This window comes from Colletotrichum paranaense (genome assembly GCF_030867605.1).
Source record: "Colletotrichum paranaense strain IMI 384185 chromosome Unknown Scaffold_10.1, whole genome shotgun sequence".
Taxonomy (NCBI): domain Eukaryota; kingdom Fungi; phylum Ascomycota; class Sordariomycetes; order Glomerellales; family Glomerellaceae; genus Colletotrichum; species Colletotrichum paranaense.
This window is the reverse complement of record NW_026848968.1, coordinates 712,669-733,231: the sequence shown is the minus strand read 5'-3', so window position 1 is coordinate 733,231 and position 20,563 is coordinate 712,669. Positions and strand designations below refer to the sequence as shown.

The 20,563-nt window shown below is 49.4% G+C and overlaps 8 protein-coding genes across 8 annotated transcripts; 4 read left to right on the top strand and 4 right to left on the bottom strand.

Moving 5' to 3' along the window:
* Window positions 1–827: 827 nt before the first annotated feature.
* Window positions 828–2,453, top strand: CPAR01_11920 (fibronectin type III domain-containing protein; the record flags this gene model as incomplete). The annotated part of the gene is made up of 1 exon (XM_060496178.1): window positions 828–2,453. The coding sequence occupies one exon, from the start codon at window positions 828–830 to the stop codon at window positions 2,451–2,453; it is 1,626 nt and encodes a 541-aa protein (XP_060344963.1).
* A 532-nt stretch (window positions 2,454–2,985) lies between these two features.
* Window positions 2,986–4,959, top strand: CPAR01_11919 (heterokaryon incompatibility protein; the record flags this gene model as incomplete). Its single annotated transcript, XM_060496177.1, has 1 exon — window positions 2,986–4,959. The coding sequence occupies one exon, from the start codon at window positions 2,986–2,988 to the stop codon at window positions 4,957–4,959; it is 1,974 nt and encodes a 657-aa protein (XP_060344962.1).
* A 175-nt stretch (window positions 4,960–5,134) lies between these two features.
* Window positions 5,135–7,455, bottom strand: CPAR01_11918 (uncharacterized protein; the record flags this gene model as incomplete). The annotated part of the gene is made up of 2 exons (XM_060496176.1): window positions 5,135–7,059; window positions 7,155–7,455. The coding sequence occupies 2 exons, from the start codon at window positions 7,453–7,455 to the stop codon at window positions 5,135–5,137; spliced, it is 2,226 nt and encodes a 741-aa protein (XP_060344961.1).
* Window positions 7,456–7,882: 427 nt separating this feature from the next.
* On the bottom strand, window positions 7,883–10,798 carry CPAR01_11917 (fungal specific transcription factor; the record flags this gene model as incomplete). Its single annotated transcript, XM_060496175.1, has 9 exons — window positions 7,883–8,420; window positions 8,482–8,732; window positions 8,785–9,240; window positions 9,296–9,386; window positions 9,445–9,646; window positions 9,713–10,227; window positions 10,353–10,468; window positions 10,609–10,632; window positions 10,688–10,798. 9 exons carry the CDS (start codon window positions 10,796–10,798, stop codon window positions 7,883–7,885), a joined length of 2,304 nt encoding a protein of 767 aa, XP_060344960.1.
* Window positions 10,799–11,627: 829 nt separating this feature from the next.
* CPAR01_11916 (oxidoreductase) lies at window positions 11,628–12,938 on the bottom strand (the record flags this gene model as incomplete). Its single annotated transcript, XM_060496174.1, has 1 exon — window positions 11,628–12,938. One exon carries the CDS (start codon window positions 12,936–12,938, stop codon window positions 11,628–11,630), a length of 1,311 nt encoding a protein of 436 aa, XP_060344959.1.
* An 886-nt stretch (window positions 12,939–13,824) lies between these two features.
* Window positions 13,825–14,308, bottom strand: CPAR01_11915 (oxidoreductase; the record flags this gene model as incomplete). The annotated part of the gene is made up of 4 exons (XM_060496173.1): window positions 13,825–13,941; window positions 13,999–14,157; window positions 14,227–14,243; window positions 14,302–14,308. The coding sequence occupies 4 exons, from the start codon at window positions 14,306–14,308 to the stop codon at window positions 13,825–13,827; spliced, it is 300 nt and encodes a 99-aa protein (XP_060344958.1).
* A 1,065-nt stretch (window positions 14,309–15,373) lies between these two features.
* On the top strand, window positions 15,374–15,598 carry CPAR01_11914 (uncharacterized protein; the record flags this gene model as incomplete). The annotated part of the gene is made up of 1 exon (XM_060496172.1): window positions 15,374–15,598. One exon carries the CDS (start codon window positions 15,374–15,376, stop codon window positions 15,596–15,598), a length of 225 nt encoding a protein of 74 aa, XP_060344957.1.
* A 238-nt stretch (window positions 15,599–15,836) lies between these two features.
* CPAR01_11913 (uncharacterized protein) lies at window positions 15,837–20,096 on the top strand (the record flags this gene model as incomplete). Its single annotated transcript, XM_060496171.1, has 9 exons — window positions 15,837–17,087; window positions 17,138–17,345; window positions 17,426–17,469; window positions 17,558–18,649; window positions 18,707–18,757; window positions 18,811–19,308; window positions 19,364–19,495; window positions 19,589–19,682; window positions 19,747–20,096. The coding sequence occupies 9 exons, from the start codon at window positions 15,837–15,839 to the stop codon at window positions 20,094–20,096; spliced, it is 3,720 nt and encodes a 1,239-aa protein (XP_060344956.1).
* Between the last annotated feature and the right edge of the window lie 467 nt (window positions 20,097–20,563).

The window sequence follows — 20,563 nt, the reverse complement described above, 5'->3', positions numbered from 1 at the left end:
AGGCAACGGCTCGTGACAGCATGGAACAAATATCTATGGATTTTGTTGGCTGTATTACGGCAAAGAGTGTGCTTGTGGACATTGAACAGACAGTCTGAAGTATCAATAAAAAATTGCGAAGCCGAAAATGGAGCTCTCAACCCAACGTCCTCAGAGTCTGGGACTTGTGAATGTAACGCCAATTTTGGCGCTTATTGCCTCAAGACAAAACTGTATGTACCGCAAAAGCAAGCGATTTCCGAAACCGAGAATCGAACTCGGGGCTATGCCTAAGCTCTCAAAGAGATGAGAGGGCATCATGTTGGCCACTACACCATATCGGATGATGATGCCTTAGATCTGAAGAATTTGCACTATGAGGGTAAGGTACGTTGTGGTTCTGCCCTAAACGAGTAATGTCGGTGAGATGCAGATTCTCTGTCCTTAGACACCCCACATTCAGGAGAACTGTCAGGTAGATCTGCCTGGGCTGACCCTGCTTAACTGCACAAGGGTCAACGTGCTTAAGGCCTAGCACGCTAAATACATTGAACTCACCCTTGCTGGATCTAGAGCTAAGTACAGTGGTAAGTCGATCTCCACATTAGTCAAGAAGTCGAGGACGATTGAGCAAACGCTTCTCATTCGAATGGCACTTGAATGCGATTCGCTGGTGTCGGCGTCCGTGCTATGACGACACCAAAGCTTCTCCTCAGTGCCGCGATCTGCACTTCGCAACACTACGTCTGACATTGAGCCAAAAATGAGAGTTCGCCGATGACTCTTTCAGACAGAGATCGATTTCCATCTCCCACCAACCGACGCAAGGCCCCAATTGCAGTTTTCAAATGGGTGACATGATTCCAGAGAGCACCCGGCCAGTTCGGACCATGGTAGTCGGCGACTCCATGTCTCAAGGCCGTGAAGGGGACTTTGCATGGCGATATAGGCTATGGCAGTGGCTCACAGAAGAGAAGATTAACTTTGAATTTGTTGGTCCGTATGAAGGAACAAAGACTCCGGATCAACCTCGTCCACCGCAACCACCGGCTCTGAAAGACGACCCGCTACCAGCACCTGACATGCCAATAGACCATGGCGGCTATGCTGCAGGCGTGCAGTTCAACTCTCACCACTTCTCAGTCTGGGGTCGCCAAGCAACACAGTGTAAAGACCTCATCGAGGAGCAGGTGGCGCGATTCAGGCCTGACTATCTGCTTGTTATGCTTGGCTTCAACGACATGGGCTGGGGTGTCGCGGATGCCGAAAATACTCTCGGTGCCATGAAGAAACTCGTGGATAATGCACGCACTGCGAAATCAGACATCAACTTCGCTCTTGCCGACGTACCGATGCGGACGCCAATTGATGGGGCAGAGAAACTTCCTGCCATGGTGGAAGAGTACAACCAGCTTCTACGAACATCAGTGCCAAAGTGGTCATCCTCTGAGTCTCCGGTTGAGTTAGTGGAGGTCCGGCGTGGATACCATTGTTCCCAAGGAAGTTACGATGGATTACATCCAAATGCTTTGGGCGAATTTCAGATTGCAAGAGCCTTCTCTCGGACTTTGTCCCGAAAGTTTCGCATTGGAACCCAAGATCTCACTATTCCACAAGAGATCCCACAAAGACCGACGCCAGTGCCGGCGAATGTTGTCGCGGAAGCAGTTCCCTACGGAATTTGTGTTAAATGGAATCCGGTATACGGCGCTATCGGCTATGATGTCAGAATTCGCAATAATGACAACCTGCCATGGAAGGAGTCGAGAACAGATGTAGCCCAGTGCAACTCGACGTGGACCCAAGAAGGGCAGGAGTATCAGTACCAAGTCCGGACCTTCAATGGAGAGGGCCTTAGGTCCGCCTGGTCTCATACGGTCTCAGCAACTGCTCACCCGAAAACAGCCCCGGGGCCTAGGAAGATAATCACCAAACCTGACCTGTATCAGGTCCTTGTCAAATGGGAAGAGCCTCAGGGGCAAATCGAAGTGGACCGATACGAGATCATCCTCGTAGATCTCTCATTACCGGGATCTTTTCCGACTGCTATGGCGCTGAGAGAAACTGCGACAACATTCACCGACCTATCGGCAGGCCATCGGTATGGGTTGGCGATCAGTACTTGGACAAACTACGGAGGTGGTGTTCCGGCAGGAGGCCGGAGCTTCATTGCTGGCAATGGCAAGCCATTGACTCCGACTCAGCTCCAAGTTGAGGTTCAGAATCCCATCACCGTGCACCTAAAGTGGGAAGAGTCGAAGGGCGCAGCGGGATATCGCGTTTGGGTGCGGAACCTAGTCGAGGGATCGGACTTCGTAGAAGACGGAGAAACTGAATTTGCGGAGTATGGTATTGCATTTCTGATGCCAGGCGCTTGGAACTTTGAATTTTGTGTTTCTGCATACAACGGAAGCCTTGAGTCGGAGAGATCAGGCAGCATTATTCCACTTAGAGGCGACATAGAATCTCGGTGAGGCGCAATGCTGCCTAGCCGAGGTGGGTTGGAAGCTGTCACTGGACGCCTGGTTTTTAGCGCTTATTTCGGTTTCAGATTTTGAGCTCTGCATATGCAGATGGCTTGAAAAGAATTGAGGCGTGTAACCGGCTAGGTTTATGACCTGACTTTGGTTTTCCGACCGATCTTCAGATCTTCTGGGTCAACTTTCTCAAAAAGCATCAACGCGAACCCAATACCTCATTAAGATGGCAGTTCAGGTAGTACCGATCTCCCTAGAGCACGCTCTTAAAAAACGCTCCGGGAGAGGTACGAAACCAGAATCGTTTGATTTCTTTCACGTACTCGGAACAACAGGATGCTCAGTCCAGTGCGCCATTTTCGATTCATGGAGCACATTATCCCGAGCGGGCACAGCGAAACTGAGGGCAGAACATGACAACTTCACCAAGCACGGGAAGAAAAAGGTTGCTCGAGGAAAGTCTTTCACGTATGGGGACTTGAATCACTCAGCCCAGAATGGCTGTGGGAGTTGCAAGGCTCTGAACACTATGTTCGATAGCGCACTTACCAAGAACTTCGGTCCAACCGCCCCCTCTACGACATTCCGCTGGACTGGAAAATTCAGTGGTACTCTAGAAATGGATGTTCCCGATGGCAAAGTGTACTATGTCAGACTTTTCAACGTGGCGGGGTCCAGCAATGTCTTTCGCCGATTACAATCCACCAACGGCGTGGCCGGGGATACCTCTTCCGATCTAAGCTTGCAGAGAATTCGGACTTGGATCAATGACTGCGAACTACACAACAAATGTGGCACGGGAAAAGACATGAAATTGCCTACGAGGCTCGTTGATGTGACTCAGCCCGGAGACAGACTTGGAGTCCATCTAGTAGTTACATCTGGACAAATAGGCACATACATGTGTCTGAGCCACTGCTGGGGAAAGATCAAGATCAAATGCAAAACGGAAACCGACAATCTGAAAAGACAACTGGAGTCAATACCTTGGTCTTTGCTTCCACCCAGCTTCCAACAGGCAGTCGAGATCACGAGGAAGCTCGGGGTCCGCTATCTCTGGATTGACTCACTTTGCATCATCCAAGATGACAAGATAGATTGGGAGAAAGAGGCAGCTCAGATGGTCAACGTGTACCGCAACTCATACGCCACAATTGCCGTAAGCTGGTCTCATGATTCTGAGGGAGGCTGCTACTCAAAGACAATTCCAAGCCAGTTCTTTCAGATCACTACTGAATGTGGTGACGAATTCAGACTCGCCTTGGTAACCGGTGAAAAGCGGGACGAAATGTCGGAATACGCCAGGGTACAAGAGTATTTCCCTCTTTTCAATAGGGCTTGGTGTCTTCAGGAACGTCTCCTCTCGCGGCGGATCATCCATTGCAACTATGGAGAAATGGCATTTGACTGTGCCAACGGGTACTCATGCGAGTGCGGAGGAGAGCAACACCAGAATTGGCACAATTTGATACGGTTCTCCGGCACATATATACCGCTACGATCTCGGTCGAAGTACCTGGCACTGCTGAATAACCCTATAACAACTTCAATAACCGCCATCGCCACAAAGAATGGGAAAATCGATCCTTATGAGAGATGGCACCGCGTTATCGGCGAGTACACCTGCCTCAATCTTACGTTCACGGGGGATATGCTCCCGGCACTTTCAGGCCTTGCTCATGAGACTGCTGAAGTGACAAATGATACCTATCTGGCTGGTATGTGGAAGAATAATCTTGAACAGGACCTCATGTGGCGCGTTGTTACTGTGGCGGATTGGAAGAAGCAACGCGCGAAGATACTAAAACGAGGATGGATCGCCCCGACTTGGTCTTGGGCATCCACAGGAAGTGGCTGCAAAGTAGACTATCCTACGTTTCAGAATGCCGAGTTATTGGACTACAAGACTCCCGGGATTATGGAAACAGCCCAGATAAGTTGTTCACCTTCTGGGGCTGACCTCTATGGCTCGGTGTCCTTTGGCTTCCTGACAGCGGTGATAAAGCGCCTGTCTATCATGATACAGCGACCGTGCTCACACTGGGATCGGAAACGACGTTGGACAAATTGGATTTACGGCAGGTATCTTCTTTATGCCCGGGAAGACAAGCGAGAGTTTCGGGAAGAATGTGCGCCAGTGACTGGTGAGGCACCACTTGAGTTTGGGACTGCGGAATCGGAGGTATGGGTTGACCCTTCAGTTGAGCGAATGAATTCCTGCTTCATACGCAATAGCCGACCTGAAGAATTCCCGGAATTGTGTAGGCATTGCACCTTTCTTCCCGCTGAGTTGATCTACATCAAAGGTTATGGTTTGGGCAGCAGGAATGCACGGACAAAAGGCACACGGGATTCTTTTCTTATTGTTGCCAAGGACGCGACAAGTTCTTACATCAGGGTAGGGTTATTGGAGGTTATTTGCGATGATTGGGCTGAAAGACAGATCTGGTATCGAAACGTCTGGGCAGCTGCGAAGCCCGAGACATCGATCACAATCTACTGATCCATAAGTATTGAGACATTCATTACTTTGTTTTTGACATAATCTCGAATCACGGATGAGATCATACTGTAACTTAGAATACCAACAACGTTACTTGTTCCATAGTGACCACCTCAATCATATCTCTTCGCAAGGTAATATTAAGTACCAGTGTGAAGGACAAATGCTTAGATAACTACACAATCTTGAAAATCTCACGCCCTGATTTTTCAAAACAATCTTTGAGACGCCCCAGATTCGATACGCCCAGTTCCCGCGTATGTTTCCCTTTGATATATTCCCGATATCTTGTCAACCAATCTCGAATGCTGGGTTCTGGAGTTGAATGTTCGTTCGGGATGGCCGGCACTTGTGAGAATCCTTGTTCTACAAATCGGACGTAACCAAGACGTTCATACTCAATGCGTCCATCTGCGGTTGCGGCTCGTTTTGATCGGATCACCAGACAGGCCATATCAGGATGGTTGCCTGTGTTGGCACCGAAATCCGTTATGCGAATAATGCGAACGGGAATCGACCACCCGGAATTCGCGCCAATGATCGGAGCGTCCAAATGCAAGCCCCTAGTATGGCTGTCGCCTTGGCTGATCCATAAGTTCCCGACAACGAGCCAGATAGGACTGACACCATATTCAACGAGTACTCCCGGCCATTTCACTAGTGTTCCGGAGATTGCAAAAGTTGAAAGTAGAAGGTGGGCAGAGTCAAGCTCTCCGGTTGGATCGACAATACCAGCTGGAACGCAAACTGCTTCCAGAATATCTGCAATAGGAGAGTAATCTTCGCTCCCTATCTTCCCCAACGAGAACCAGCTGCCCTTGCCAGAGTTTCTGCAATCTGAGTCAGAGTCGAAGCGAATAAAGTCGTCGTTGTGGTACTCAAGAGATGCCCACGACCATGTCGGGGCCCTCCATGCAATAGGACGCTTTTCAGGTTTATAGACGAGCCACAAAAGATCTAGATGCAAGGAGTCCATCCATAGCCCCGCTCGATAGAGTTTCTCGTACTCGGGATTCCACACTTTTGCAATGCCGGCCAAAGCCGGGAAGATGTCCTTTGAAAATGTCAAGTTCAGAGCACAGTAAGACTGTACTGTTTGTCGCCACGTTTTGACGCTTTTGGTCCACTTGGGCGAATGGAGTAGTGCCGGGGTAAACTTGCTGTAGTCCAGGTTTTCGTCTTGGCCATTTCCTGGTGCCGAGGGTGGCAGTCCTTCTGCAATCCAATTGTATTGCCCACTCAACTCGGCCAAACTACCTGAGAACTGGATCTTCTCAGGCAAAGAGGTGGAGGTTGAGATCTCACCGCACTCGCATGTCCTCGCTGAGCGACATTCCCAATTCAATTCAGAACCGGCAAAGTGTACAACTCTACCTGAGAGCAGACGTTCCTGAAACACCCACGCCCGTTTTGTGATAGGGAAGTAGGACCAGAAGCTATCAATGTGTAGCAATTCCGAATACGCGTGTAGTTTGAGATCTGAATCATCCACATCATTCATGAGTGACAGCTGGTGCGATTGATGTTTAGGATCCAAGGAAGAGGTGTAAAGCCCGCGGCTGGAGTCGACTGCTTTGGAAGCTGCGAGCGTTACGTAGGCATTCTGATAAATGTCGGCCATTTTGGCGGCCTCTCTCTGCCAGTCGAGAGGATCATCCTGAATGATGCAAAGGGAATCGATCCAGATATACTTGAGGCCAAGTCGGTGGGTAAAGTCGATTGCGTCCCTGAAAGTGGGAGGCAGATCTGACCACTGGATTTCATTGGTGAATTGAGAGAGATTCTTCTTCAGTGTTCGCAACAATGGACGCTTGCCCCAAGGGTGGCTCAGGCAGGCGTATTTGCCAGTAGCACCATTCGTCTTGAGCAAACGTACTTCAGACGCCTTTCTGCCAATGCAAATAAGCCTAGTCGGCAGCTTGACCTTACCATCCTTACTACATAGCGGATGGTCTGTTGCACAGTAAAGGAGCCATTCCTTCACTATCTTTAGGGTCGATTCTGAGGCAGTATCCCGGGAGATAGACTTGTACTTGGACAGATGCCAGTTGCCGAATCCTAAGGTCGGGAATGGGCGTAAACGTTCAGTCAAGTCGGTATCTAGCTCAACTTCATTAGCCACTCAGCTATCCGGGTATTGAGTTCCAATTGGGATCTGGCAACTTAATCTTGCGATAACGACTCGGTTTACCTACGTTCGGATACACAAAACCGAAGTGGATTCCCCCCATCATCACGGATAGCCTCTAGAACACGCGGGAATGACACCCATCCAAGTGATCTGCCAGCAGAAAGGTAGTCGCCATACAGCTTTGAGACTGCTTCGTCGAGAAGTGTACAGAATGGACACCCATCCTTCACTTCCAATTCCCGCAGGCCTGCATCATCGAGGCTTCTCTTACACCTTTGCAGGACTTCGCGGTCACTCTTCACCCGATCACACCACTGAAGAAGCGCACTCAGAAGGACAGGCTTAGACTCAGACTCGAACTCCATGATATTCTGATGATATTGGAATTTAGTGCGAAATCAGTCGCACGCTCGGTTTCTTCTTTGACGGGAGCTCGAGATTGTGTTCTTGATGTTGGAGCTAGTCACAAGTGAGGCAATAAATATTCAAAATTGAGGGGAGAATCACGTGCAGACTTGGCTTCTACGGCCGCCTCCTCACAGCGGGACGGTCTCTAAGTGACACGACCTCTCCACGAAAGGTTTTGTGTGGCCCAACATGCGACCAGACTAATGGGCTCAATCATTGCCTTCTATCACTTTGTGCCCTTCTCTTCCCCTTCTCTAAGCCTCGACCCTGCGCTCTCTCGGCGCTTCTCTCGTACTCAAGTGAGTAGGGGCTAGTCCTGAGGTTGTATCGCTCAGAGTCATGTCGGACAGCCTTCGCTTTACCTTTCCGGCGTGATTCGAGCTTCTAGTGCTGTTGAGTTGCTTCGAATCCGGGCTCTTGTAATAGGTCCATCATCGCCGTATTAGTGTAGAAGAAGTCTTCCAATTGAGCGGCATTCGTCATCCACATCATTGGGTTACCGGGCCTCAAGCTCTCGTCCATGGCATCGATTCCGACGCCCGCGATTCCAGACGTTGGGACCACGTCTGGCGCAGTGCTTGTCATCTGGGCAAACGCGGTGGGTTGCTGCTGCTGCGGATGCTGACCCCCTTCGACCCCTTTTGGTGGGAATCCCAAGGCTGCCAAGTAAGCGTCCATCTCGGCGCTGGCCTGCGTCTGTCGCGACTGAGGCGTTGAGGCGCGGAACTCAACGAAACGAAGCGCGACGCTGTAGAGGACTTGGAAGAGGCGGCACATCTTGGCCGCTGCGTCGGACATCTTTGATGTCTCTTGCAAGAACACCACGAAAGAATGCAGTCGTGCCAGGTCTTCCTTGTCTTGGGTCTCAATTACCTGACAGAAAAGAACGATGAAGGGGATGAATGGTGCGAAAAGCACAGTCCTGGATATAGAAAAGTTTGTGTTAGAAAGCGGTACATCATATGAGTGTTAGTTTGACTGACCAGTGAATGTAGGTTGCGAAGTAAACATCGTGGGACTTGCGCATGATGGCAACGCATTCTTGGTGCTTTTCCAGTGCTGCTCGTGCAGCCTTGATACATTCAGGACTGAACGTCGTTGGCGACCCTTCAACTCTTGGGGCAGCCCGGTAAACTAGAGTAAGAAGTGAGAGCCGCAGAACGTAATCTGAAGACAGGTAGAACTCTGCAAAGTGCTCCTCTACCCCATCTTTGGCAAATGCCTGATAATTGGCCTTCATTCCGTAAGTCAAGGTATCCCGGACCCAAAAATTACCTCGGACTTACAGTGGTTTCCTGCGTCTTCTGATCGATGTCGTGGAGAAGGGAGACTAGTTCATGCACCCGCGTCTGGCGAACATGATACGGTTGGATCATCGAGTCGGGGCTGTAAAGCAGCTCATAGATTTGACCCTGACACTTCGCTGTTCGAATCCACAATACTAAATATGGTAGTATCGGACTTGCAACCGGCTCTTTCAATGATGGTAGAGGCATGGTGATGTGCCAGTCCGGAATTGTCGATGCTCTGCCCAGGCGAAGCGAAAGACTCTTGTCGATGTAATAGACGTTCCAGAAGAGGAACTGATGCCAGTGCATCCCATGAACAGTGGGCTTACCATCATCTTTTGTGTTCTTAAGAGACTCTGCTCGATGATATCCAAGCGTTTGACATAGTTCTGATGCTTTGGAAGACAGTGTCCAAGCGAGCGTAGGTTTTGAGATTTCAACAGCATGGAAAGTCTGCAAGGGAGTTAGCTCCAATCAATCGCTCGATGATGTCGAAGACGAGACTTACCCCGAAAAGAAGCGCGACAATTACATCGGAAGATGCCGGTAGATGGAGCGGAAGATTCGCTAAACACGTTTCCAGATTCACGCGGCAAATCCTGTAAATAATCAGTTCTGTGTCGACTTTCAGACGAAGTTTTCATCAGTTGTACTTACTTGGCGTATTCGAAGTACTCTTTCTGTTCATCAACTGATACTTGCGCGGCGTAGTCCGTGAACAGCGAATAGAGGCCTCCGTTCACAGTGATGTAATCATATTCCGAGTAGTTGTCTGAAAAGTAGACATTAAGGCAAAGATCCGGGAACCGACGGGAAGGCAGAAAATCGTATATCCAGGCCATGCCCGTGAGGCGTTGACCTAAGACAACATCGTCCGGTTAGCAGGAGAAACCGAGTGTTCACAGGTCTTTTCTACCGTGCTTACTCTTTGCGATTCTAATAGTGTGCACAGCCTTTTCTATAGGCGGTAACTCAATTCCTTGGGCACGAACCCGCGTAAATGGCTTCGCGTGAGGATATGTCATCTCCCCCGCGGCGGCCGGTTGCTTCAACGCATTGACGATTTGTGATAATGCATCTAGAGTCTCGCCAAGATCTAGACTTGAGTCCTGCAGTGACTCTGTGCTCACGACCTTTTGCAAAAACTCGGTAGCAAACACAGAATGCGCCGCAAGAGAAGAGTCGCCCTCAACAATGCCGCCTTCGCCTTCGTCTGATTGTAGGGTGTGGCTTGCCGTAGTGGCAGGCGTTGAAGTAGACGAGACGCGTTGAGCTGAGCATGGTGGGCCTTCGACTTGAGGCGTGGCGGCTGTAGCCATTGCGAAATTGAGTAGCTCGGCTCGACTTGTATTACTATTAGAAGATGGATTGACTTTCATGTCCTGCAGGAGGCGGATGACCGTCTCGAGCCGACGGTCAATCTGATCAATTTTGCGCTCACTAAGTCGAACATGTTAGTTAAGACTGCACGACAAGCTATTTGAAGCTTTAGCCTAGTGTAAGGATAGCACATCGTGATGGGCTGATAAAAGGCGAATACTGTGTTCGGTGCTATGCATGCTTACTATTGTGGGGTGATGAGAATTCTGGTCCGTTTTTCCTTGGGCTTGTTGTCGGCATGTGTACACTCGATCTTGGCGTGCGTGCAATATGAACAAGGCGATTCTCTATTGCAGCGGATCTATATCCAGGTCAGTGTCTGCTTCGTTTAAAACCCCATTGCGCCAAGATTAGATAGTTGCGAAGCCTCGTCGTCGCTAACTCCGGGCGGCAGGGACAAGTAAACGGTGTAAATGGCTCTTAACAAGCAAACCAACTCACCTTACGAGCACGGCAAGCGTCACACTAATTATTCCAGTCAGTTCAATATAAATCTTCAAAGGCCATCTGCGTCACTTACAGCCCTGCGAATAGCAATCTGAGGATTCGCTGAAGACGGCTCAGGCGCTTCTTCTGGCGCATCGTCAGGCCCATCCTCATGGCCGCTGGCGTCCAGCTGGCTGTCGTCCATGTCTCTCCCTCCGCTAAGCGATAGGCCTGTGGCAAGGGTCCTTTGGGGGCTACCACTCGTCGATCTCGTAGGCGAGTCCTCGGTGTGCAAGCGGACGACGCGGGAGCCGATGAGTGTACAACAAAGATTGTGAGAACTTGAATTTGTTGTCGGCAGAGGCGAGGTCGGGTCCCGAAATATGAGAAAGCTGCTGACAATGCGCCTTCACCCAACTAGGAAGCATTTGCACATGTTTCGTTTTTTATCGTTATTTCTTTTCTCGCGCGCCGTTTCGGGGGCCGCGCGACCCGTCCAAGTCCGCGGGCTGTCGGCTGGATACAATACCCCAATGTGGTAAGTAATGGGTCCAAAGTCTATTTATACGCTGTCAATAGCCACTCTGAAGCTTTCGTCCGAGCAAACTAGTTCAGAATCTTCAGTTCTTTAGTCAGAGCTCCGCTACATAGGCTTTCGCTGCCTGGCGCGCTGTATTTCGCGGTCGATCGGGAGTAGGCGGCCATACCCTTATTGAGAAAATACAGAATTGGACCTCGTGAGAAGGCATCACGGTCAACGGTTAAAGCATGATACTCAGCGCATGTTAATCCATTCGTGGGGTAGTTGACTCGTTGAATCGTTAAGTTGATCAGCATAGAAAACCTTGCCCTGGTACCGCAAAAAAGTTTCTTGCCTCGGGGGAAACGCATTGATTGATCGTCGACCGATTGATGTTGAGCCTGCATTCAATGGGTTTTTTTTTTTGAAGCATTTAATCTTTTGAAGTAGTGGGGCTTTTCTAAAGAAATGAGCGGTGGATCTATCATACACTTATGTCGATCTCCCGACGGCTCTAGTAGTCTTCATAAATCGGCAGCGTCTTGAACCCGTACTCTTCGACCGGGACATTGTTCGCCGGTGGTCCAGCGAATCTCGCGACGAAGGAAAACAGCCCTGACCAGTAGAGAACAAACATGATCGTGTTCAATAGCCAAACTCCCCAGACCGTCTCGGGATGGAGCGAGTGAGGCATGCCGGGTGCCAGCTTTTGCGCGCGAGCAACAGTAGGACGCATTTTCTCTTCATAGTCGCCAAAGGCAGTCTCGAGATCATTCGGATGTTGTAGAATCGCGCCCGCAAGATTGTAAGCGCCGCTCATTGCCAAAGTTGTTCCCATCCCAGATAGAGGAGAAGCGCAATACCCAGCATCACCCAGGAGGACAACCCTCCCTTTGCTCCATTTATCCATCTTGATCTGACAGATAGTATCGTAATAGAAGTCGTCCGTGGCGATCATCTCCTTGATGACGCGATCAGTTTCCCAGCCAAGTCCCTCAAAGTACTCTCGAAGGATGGCTTTTTGAGCATCCGTACTTCCGCCTTTTCGCTCAGCAACAGCCCGTAGCCGTTCATCTTTCTCATTCACAACGGCCATGAAGACCGTTGTTCTATCTTCCACACCAGATGGACGGATCATGATGCCACGTCGACCAGGAGCATGAAACCAGCGACGCCATGCCGAGTCAGTCGGACCACGAGGCATACTGAAGAAGCCCCCATACATCCCGAGCCTTCTTCTCCTGTCTTCCTCGCCAGCCTCACCCCAAGTCAGAATGCGTGTTCGACTTTGCACACCATCTGCTCCAACTACCAGGTCAAAGGTCCGTCTTTCGCCGCTCTTGGCAAAGTGGACGTGTACCTTGTCTCCATCCTGCTCTAGGTCATCAAGAGAATCGCCAAAGATGTACTCGATTCCGGCGCCGCCGCCAGCCTGAATTTCGTCATTGACTTTCTGGCTCTGTTCGAGTAGCAACTGTGCCAACCGTCCTCTCAAGATCTCGATATCACTTGTCGGTGTTTGCGTCTTTCCGCTCTTATCCGCTCCAAAAGCTGCCCATACTCGATTCTCCTTGTCGACCAACTGCACTCCTTCTTCGCCAGTGGTAGCTGCCCGGATAGCTGATTCGAGTCCAAGCTTGCGGATGATGGTCACCCCAGCGCCTCGAACGTCAATGTTCTGGCCTTGAGGGCGAAAGACAGGCGCTCTCTCCAAGATGGTGATGCGCGGCTTCTCAGACGCAGGCGCCGGCGACATCAGCAAGAATGTGGCTAGTGTTGGCCCGGCAATACTGCAGCCTACGATCAAGATGTTTATAGGTGCCATAATAAGACGATTGCTGTGAAACCGAATACTACTCCTATAATGACCGATACCAAGACTGGGGTTGCCAAGGCCTTTAAAAAGATAATGGTTGATGGCGTCTAAGATCTGTCTAAGGAACAGACGCAAAGACGTTGTGAATCTACGACGTCATTTGGCTCTTATCGAGATCCTGCCGGCATTCTTGTTCCGTGGGCTGACACTGAGCTCATTCCAGGCATTGCCTTTGTGCTGTGGCTGGCCTAAGCACTAGCTGAATGTGGAAGGGCTCGTGGGAGGTCAACAACTCCTGAAACCTCGATATTCATTGATACTCTTAAATTCAGTCAATTCGCCTTTGGCATCAACTTCCTCGATGCGCTCTTGGCCTCAAATGTCCTGGTATCCTCTGTCGGCCTTCTAACTATTTGTATGGAATTAAAAAATAGAGACCCAAGCAACTAGATGTGAGCTATCGCATATTAATGCATATGAATGCTATGAATCGACCCTGACCACAATCTTCCCAATAAATTCTTGAGCAAGCATGGCTTTATAAGCCAGCTCAGCATCATGCCACTCGAAAACTTCCGCTATAATTGGTTTGATCTTGTGTGTCTCAACAAAGGCACTGAGAACCTGGAGCATAACCAGGCTGCCGTACATCAAGCCTACTAAGATGGAATGTCAGATACAGAAGCTGGGTGTTGGAAATTATCTTACTCATCTTGGCACCGAACATAAGTTCCGGAATCAGATCGTGTTTCTCAGAGTCAGACATGAAGCCAATAGCTGGTACCAGGCCATCCTGTCGTAGTGCACGTAACGACTCTACAATGGTCGAAGCACCGACAACGTCAAGGACTTGGTCAGCACCACGACCACCGGTCAAGTCGAGAACCTCTCGACTTCAGTTGGGATTGTTCTTGTAATTGATGGCATGCTTAGCACCAAGTTTCCGAAGAAGTTCGAGTTTCTCCTCTGAGGTTGAGAAGGCGATGACATCAGCCCCAGCAGCGACGGCGATCTAATGATCGTAAGACCAAGTCAAAAGTATGTTACTATGTTGTATAGCACAACTTACCTGTATCCCAGCAACACTCACACCACCAGTACCCTGAACCACCACAGTGTCTCTCCTTTTCAGTTGTTGAGGGCCTCCGAAAAGCGCGTTCCAAGCGTATACATACGGGCCGCTGAAAGCTGCAGCTTCCTCAAAGGATAGGTGAGAGGGCAGAGGCGTCTATGCATCATCATCAAAGACAGCATATTACTGCAAAACTCCGTCAATGTTCTTTTCACCCAGACCAACTTTGATATCAAAGGCAGCTTGAGTTTGGTCAGGTTTCCAAGACGAGGTGGTAGCGTTGATGACCTCGTCGCCCACTTTCCATCTCGATGTTGGCAAATTGACTTCGACGACAAATTGTTTAAAGGTTGCTTTGTAGGTTTGACACACCTAGCACGATCAGGTGTCAAATTAGGATACCGCGACTTTGAGTCAATATTACTTCGAACCTGTTTCATTCAATGATCTGGAGAGACTCAGAGGAAGTTTCACTGATTCGCATGTTGTTGCGGAATTTCAAGCTGCTTCGACAGACGAACGTGAAGCCGCAGGTAACATAGATCAGATGCGCATCAACTTTGTTATGGCTAGCTCTATTTAAGTGCCGGGATGTTGCTACTTTCTCTTTCAAATCTTGGGAAGATGTCTGATGATGATGTGGTCTTCGCCTCAACGAGCATTCAGATACGGTAACAATAGCCAGACAGCAGGCTACGACTTTCAATACAAGCAAAAAACTCAGGTCAGTCCTCTGATGTTCTTCCAGTACTATTTCTTCCGATCCAGCAACATGCAACCTTGGGAAATGATAGTCTCATAGCTAAGGACAGCAGTGCGCTTACTATGATAAACGTATCTCGATTCCTGTGGAACCGGTGACGTCTGCGCCTCCGCCCCTTTAAACTTAAGGGGCACGAATAAAATTCATACAATTACATATCGAATACGCACACTATTTGAGCATCTACTTAATGCTGTTAAAAACTGCTAATCAGTGTATTCTGTGACCCCGAGATGATCCTGTGCGATCAGGCTGCAGCTGAACGAAACAAAAGTACATCGTTGGGATCTGTAGGTTCTTGATCTATGACCTGCATTTCGCCTACGGACATAAGTCCATCTTGGGCGATTGCCGCTGCGGCTGACCTCGTGTCGCAGCGCCTTGACCGGGAATATTGCTTCTCAACTACAATCCCCTGCGCGCCTGCACCACACATGCAGACAGATAAGTCGCTCAGAGGAATTTTCTGAGGGCATGCGAAGCAGAGTCCCATTTTGTTCTTTCCCTCTTGTTAAGTTTACTTGGGCAAACCTGGGTCCGTTGTAGTCGACACTTGCATCGTCAAGGACTAAGGTACTTATTGATGAATTCTGGCAACGATTCATCGGGATGCTTTTACTCGATCGCTTACCTTTTACGTGTCGTGCCATTACTTTTGTTACTTACGTTCTACTGGGCTCAAAAGTGACCCCCTTGCCTTGTTCCAACGCCGGTCATCGTCAATATGCAGCCACCGATACGCTCACTCGACTAATTCGGTTGGAAGCTGAGCAGGTGAACAGCTCCTTGATTGGTCCATGCTGTAGGCGACCGACCTCCATGTCTTCGATCTGACCACCCCATTGACCAATGTGGATAAGTAAATGGAATGGCTGCGACGCAGGCGCGAGCCTCGTTTTGGCCCCCATCTTCGTTGAGCCCTTTAAACCACAGTGCTCGCCTTGGCCAGGAAGCGGGGGGTCATCGAAAAATTGGCTGCTTGGCTACCATAAACCACCTTCATCCCAAGAAAACCTTGTCTTTTGTCTCGATCCGTTCTACAACTTGTCTTTCACTACCTTGAAGAGCTACCATGGGAGATCATGGCAGCTCTCCAACATGCCTATCAGCAGAGCCTCATGGCCCAGCTGAAGGGAGCCACGGAACCATTCGAGACCACGCTGCTCACTATTTTGGTTGCATCGAGATCGCTGATCGAGTCAACTATCTGAGCCGAGAGAAAAACTCGGATCTCTGGGATCACGAGATTCAAATCGAGGCTGAGAGGCTGCAGCAACGAAAACCTACCATCAGTGAGGACGAACGGCTAAAGACTGCGAAAGAAAAGGTTGAAGCTAGAATCAAGAGTCTCGCTGTGAGCATTGAAGCGCAATACAAGCGAACGGACATCCTTCGGAAAGCACTCTCGGAGGTGAGATGTCCCCAATGCAAAGATGAACCTCCAAACAAAGACGTAGAGGACCCGGCGAATCAACACCCTCAGTGCGACCTGGTTCATCTTGTATCTCACAGTCACGAGGAATGGAAGAATTCAGACAGTTACAAGAAGGGTATCGAGATCATCCAAGACTGGAAACGACACAAAACATCATCGGCACAGAGTAGCGATGTTGAGGACGAGCATGTCACAAATAGTCCGAGTTTAGTAAGCAATGGCCAGCTCAGATTGGCGCCTGAGAGGGAAGAGGCTCGCAAGATCATCCGGGATGGTCATACCGATGTCGATTATGCCTTTGAAGAAGATGAAGACACACCCTCGTACGAGCTGGAACGAGATATGAACGGGTACCTCATTCAGTGGAAGATTTTGAAACCTGGAGAGTCACTCAAAAAGCTCGACTCGCACACGCCAATCAACATCTCCCCAACGTCGGTCAATTTCACCCTTCCCTCACAGCTCCCATCTCTTCCTCCTTCTCCTCGGCGAGCTCCTCGACCTCGGGCAGCTAGAGCGCCGAGTGAAGCTACAGTTCAATTCGAAGCTACAGACCACAAGCCGAAGGAACGTCCGACCGGGCCCAGTCGCTTGCGCTCTGGGACACTGCAATCCGCCTCCTATCTCGAGCCTTACACAGAACAGGAGAGATATCTGGAGCCGTTGACCGAGAACCTCACCGATTACCGTTTCAAAGGGAAGTTTCCTGATCAGAGACTGACTTTGCAAAACCTTCTCGACCCAGCACCGGAAAGGCCAGAGCCTCAGGACGTAATCCTATCTCGAGATCGACCAAACAAGGATGGAAGAGTGCGGTACTTCCATATACCGCATAACAACATGCAGGTGAGAGAAATCATCGCGTTCAAACGAAAGTTTCATTCTAATGTGATTTGATAGTGGCTTGAGGTATTTCGCGATTTAAGCTCCCCATTTAGCTCACTGGGCTCATCCCGTTGCAGGAAGCCATCGCACGTTACTTCAACGAGGAGTGTCCACTGTCCGACGGAATTTACCGAAACCCGTTGAAAACGCATAGCCGTATGATCTTACGTCCTGAATATTGGAGAGGTCAACAGCATGGTGGCAGGCGCACATTGGTACATGCTAGACATATGCGTGCTATTTGCGAGCGTATCTCGTCGAGTAAGCCACTTAATTTCGCAATCTAAGATTGTCTCATCTCGTTAAAAAGGTTTTAGACTTATACTGATGGTTTGAAATAGGGATCTGGGAGGTGGAAGACAACCCTGATAACCTTGTGCTATTTGTGAGTTGCGTGCTTGTGAAGTCGAGAAATGTTCAATGCAGCATCTGTTTTCTGAAGTTCCGAACTAATCGACGTCATATTCTGATAGATGCCCTACTTACACTGGGAGGAAGATCGTAAGCGTGACAAGATGGCTAAAATAATTGACAAGGAGTCAGACAGAAATCGAGAAGAACATGAGACGCAGCGCAATAAAGCCCGGGAACAGAGAGTAAGGGAACGTACTTACAAGCCTACCACTACCAACGACAAGCAAGTACGAAACTTGCTCGAGCCCGATCTTTGCCGTATTAGGCACCACGATAAAGTTTCTCCAATACATAAGAGAAGCATCCTCAAAGCTTGGGAGAAGAATGCACGCGGAAAACCTAACGTCAAGCACGAGATGGTCGACGTTGCTAGTGGATTAGCAACGGGCGGGCTTGTTGAACATGAATACGGCAGTGATGGCCACAACCTATGGTCTGTTCCCAAGCTGAAGTGCTCCGACCATGGGAGGTTGCAGATTGAGAACAAGCTAGGTCAATTTCTTTTGGACTCCGCTAGACTGTATGAGGCAATGTCCATGTATAGAGATCAACGCCTGGTTGAGAAGTACCTTCACCACGATCCACCTCTACATCCTCGGCGCACCCTCGACCAGTCTTACTACTGGACTCTGAAGACAACAAAAGCGAGAGACAGAGACCAAGTTGTTTATCGCGGTACAACCATGGATGAGAGGAACATCCATAGATTTCGAGAACGCCGTGAAGATCCTGCACTGTCTTGTAAAGACAAGAAACCGTTTTGGCGCTCCGATGCTCCCTCAACCGCCGAGCAGAGCACTAACTGTGATGTTCCGGACTCATCTGAAAGCAACTTTGGCCGTTACAAATGGGATGGTCACTGGACGAAGACCGACGAGGACGGCTGCGATCACTGCAGGGACGAGATACGCAAGGTGTCCAGGATCGTCATGGTCGACCAGCTGTGGATGTGGATCTTGGACAAGCGGACGATCATCACCAGTTTCCCGAAAAGATATGGCGCAAACAAGTCAGATCCCTCGGGGGTACACAAGTCGATACGCACCCGTATCAAGCACGCTCGCAAGAACCAGATTCGATCTGTCTTTGATGTGGCACTCATCATTCTCGATGAGTGCTCGAACACGTTCTTCGACAGAACAAAAACACCAGTGAGTACTGCAATGACCTCTTGTACTTCTTGCAGAGTCCGCTAAAAAATTGCTTAGGATCGACACCCGCAGGTCATGGACATATTCGCAGAGTCCATCGGCACTCTGGTAGGCTTACTTATTGGCTGCAACCACGTCAACTAGAACTAACTAGTACATAGCAAAACAAACAAACAGTCTCTTTCCAGCATTTATGGCACTGGACTGAGCAAGCCTCCAAGGTTTACCACTCCAAGTCAGCCTTTGAGGACACATCCCATCTCCACGTTCCGCTTCTCAACATCAACCCTGAGGGCAAGCTGCAGCGAGAAATAAAAGACATTATCGATGAACTAGACATCATGATACATGTCAATGGGAAACAAAGGGAAGTCATCAAGCGGTTCGTGAAGCACGTTGAAAATATCTACGACCCGAGTGGTAAATGGCGGGACGAGACACTCAGCCCGGATGGCAATCGGGACTACTTTCGTTCCCGGTCAATGTCGCGAAGCGGCGAAGACATTAGGTCTACGGAAGAGGCTAGGAAACAAGAGGAACGCGAGAAGGATGAGTTTACTTGGTTCCGCAAACAAGCATACGATCTCATATCAGATGTGGACGACCGAATGAACGAGCTCGAAAGCCTGCGCAAAAGCGCTGAGACTACATCGCAAGGCGTGGGTTCTTCTTTCAATATCTAGGTTTACACACACGCTAACCGAGAATATCCAGATCAAAGACCTTCTTGACCTGAAACAGCAGCAGGCTAGCATTCTACAGGCATGGCAGTCAGTCAGGCAAGCAGACGAAAGCGTTCGCCAAGGAAGATCCGTCATGATCTTTACGATTGTTACCATCATATTTGTACGTTAAGCTTCTTGCTTTCGTTCATTGCCCTCTCATTTCTCCATTTCCCCTTTCTGCATTGCGATTTTGGAAGCTAACATTGATGCGAAGCTACCGCTATCGTTCATGTCGAGTGTGTTCGGCATGAACAATAGAGACATTGGCGACACCAACATGTCTTTTGAAGACCAGGCGAGTTGGATGTGTAAGCAATCGAAATCCCAGCCATTGCTGTCGACTTCTCGCAGTGCACTGACAAACATCTCTAGTCCCAATATCCGCAAGCGTTATTTTTGTCTCCATTGTCTTCGCCTTTTGGACTTACCCGCGCACAATTTTCTGGTCTGCATACAAGCTGTCAGAAACATGGATTCTTGTCACTTTCGGCTTCTATGCACTCTATCTCAAGATTGGAGAGTGGAAGAAAGACTGGACAACGAGCGATAAGATGCTGAAAAGACTTGAAAAGAAGGTGGAGGGCATGAGGAGCCAAGTCAAAGATCAACGTCGCGCCGAGCGCGAGAGGGCAGATGCCGAAGTATTGAAAAAAGCGGAGGAGACGGACGGCGGCCCAACAAAGTCTGAGTATTGCTTGCCGGAAAAGGTAGGTGATGTTTGAGCCTTCTCTGTATTGCTATAGAAAGCCTAGAATCACTTAATTTCCAATAATATTCACTTGCTTTTCGTTACGTTTACCGAGCGAGGTATCCGGGGGCTCCAGAGATGACTTGCGATTACACGACCTCGACATGCTATAATGCATTTCCGTGTCAAGTCGCATGTGACGAAGCATTAGCAATAGTGTCACATTTTATAAGCCAATTTCATCTTGGGGACCGGGCTCTTGCGTACGAAAGCAAACTTGAAAACACCACGCATTGGAACAGCACGATATGTTGCGACGAAATCTGCAATGACAATCGATAATTTGCTGCTCTTCCCAATTTGTATCACACAGAAATTTGAGGTCTTCGATGGCGCCTCGATTTTGGCCCCGAGGAGTGAAAGTGCCACGCTTCTGAGAACCCCCGTAAGATGCATGCCGTACCAGGGCAATATGCCTCCCCGACGCCCTCACTCCCTTAA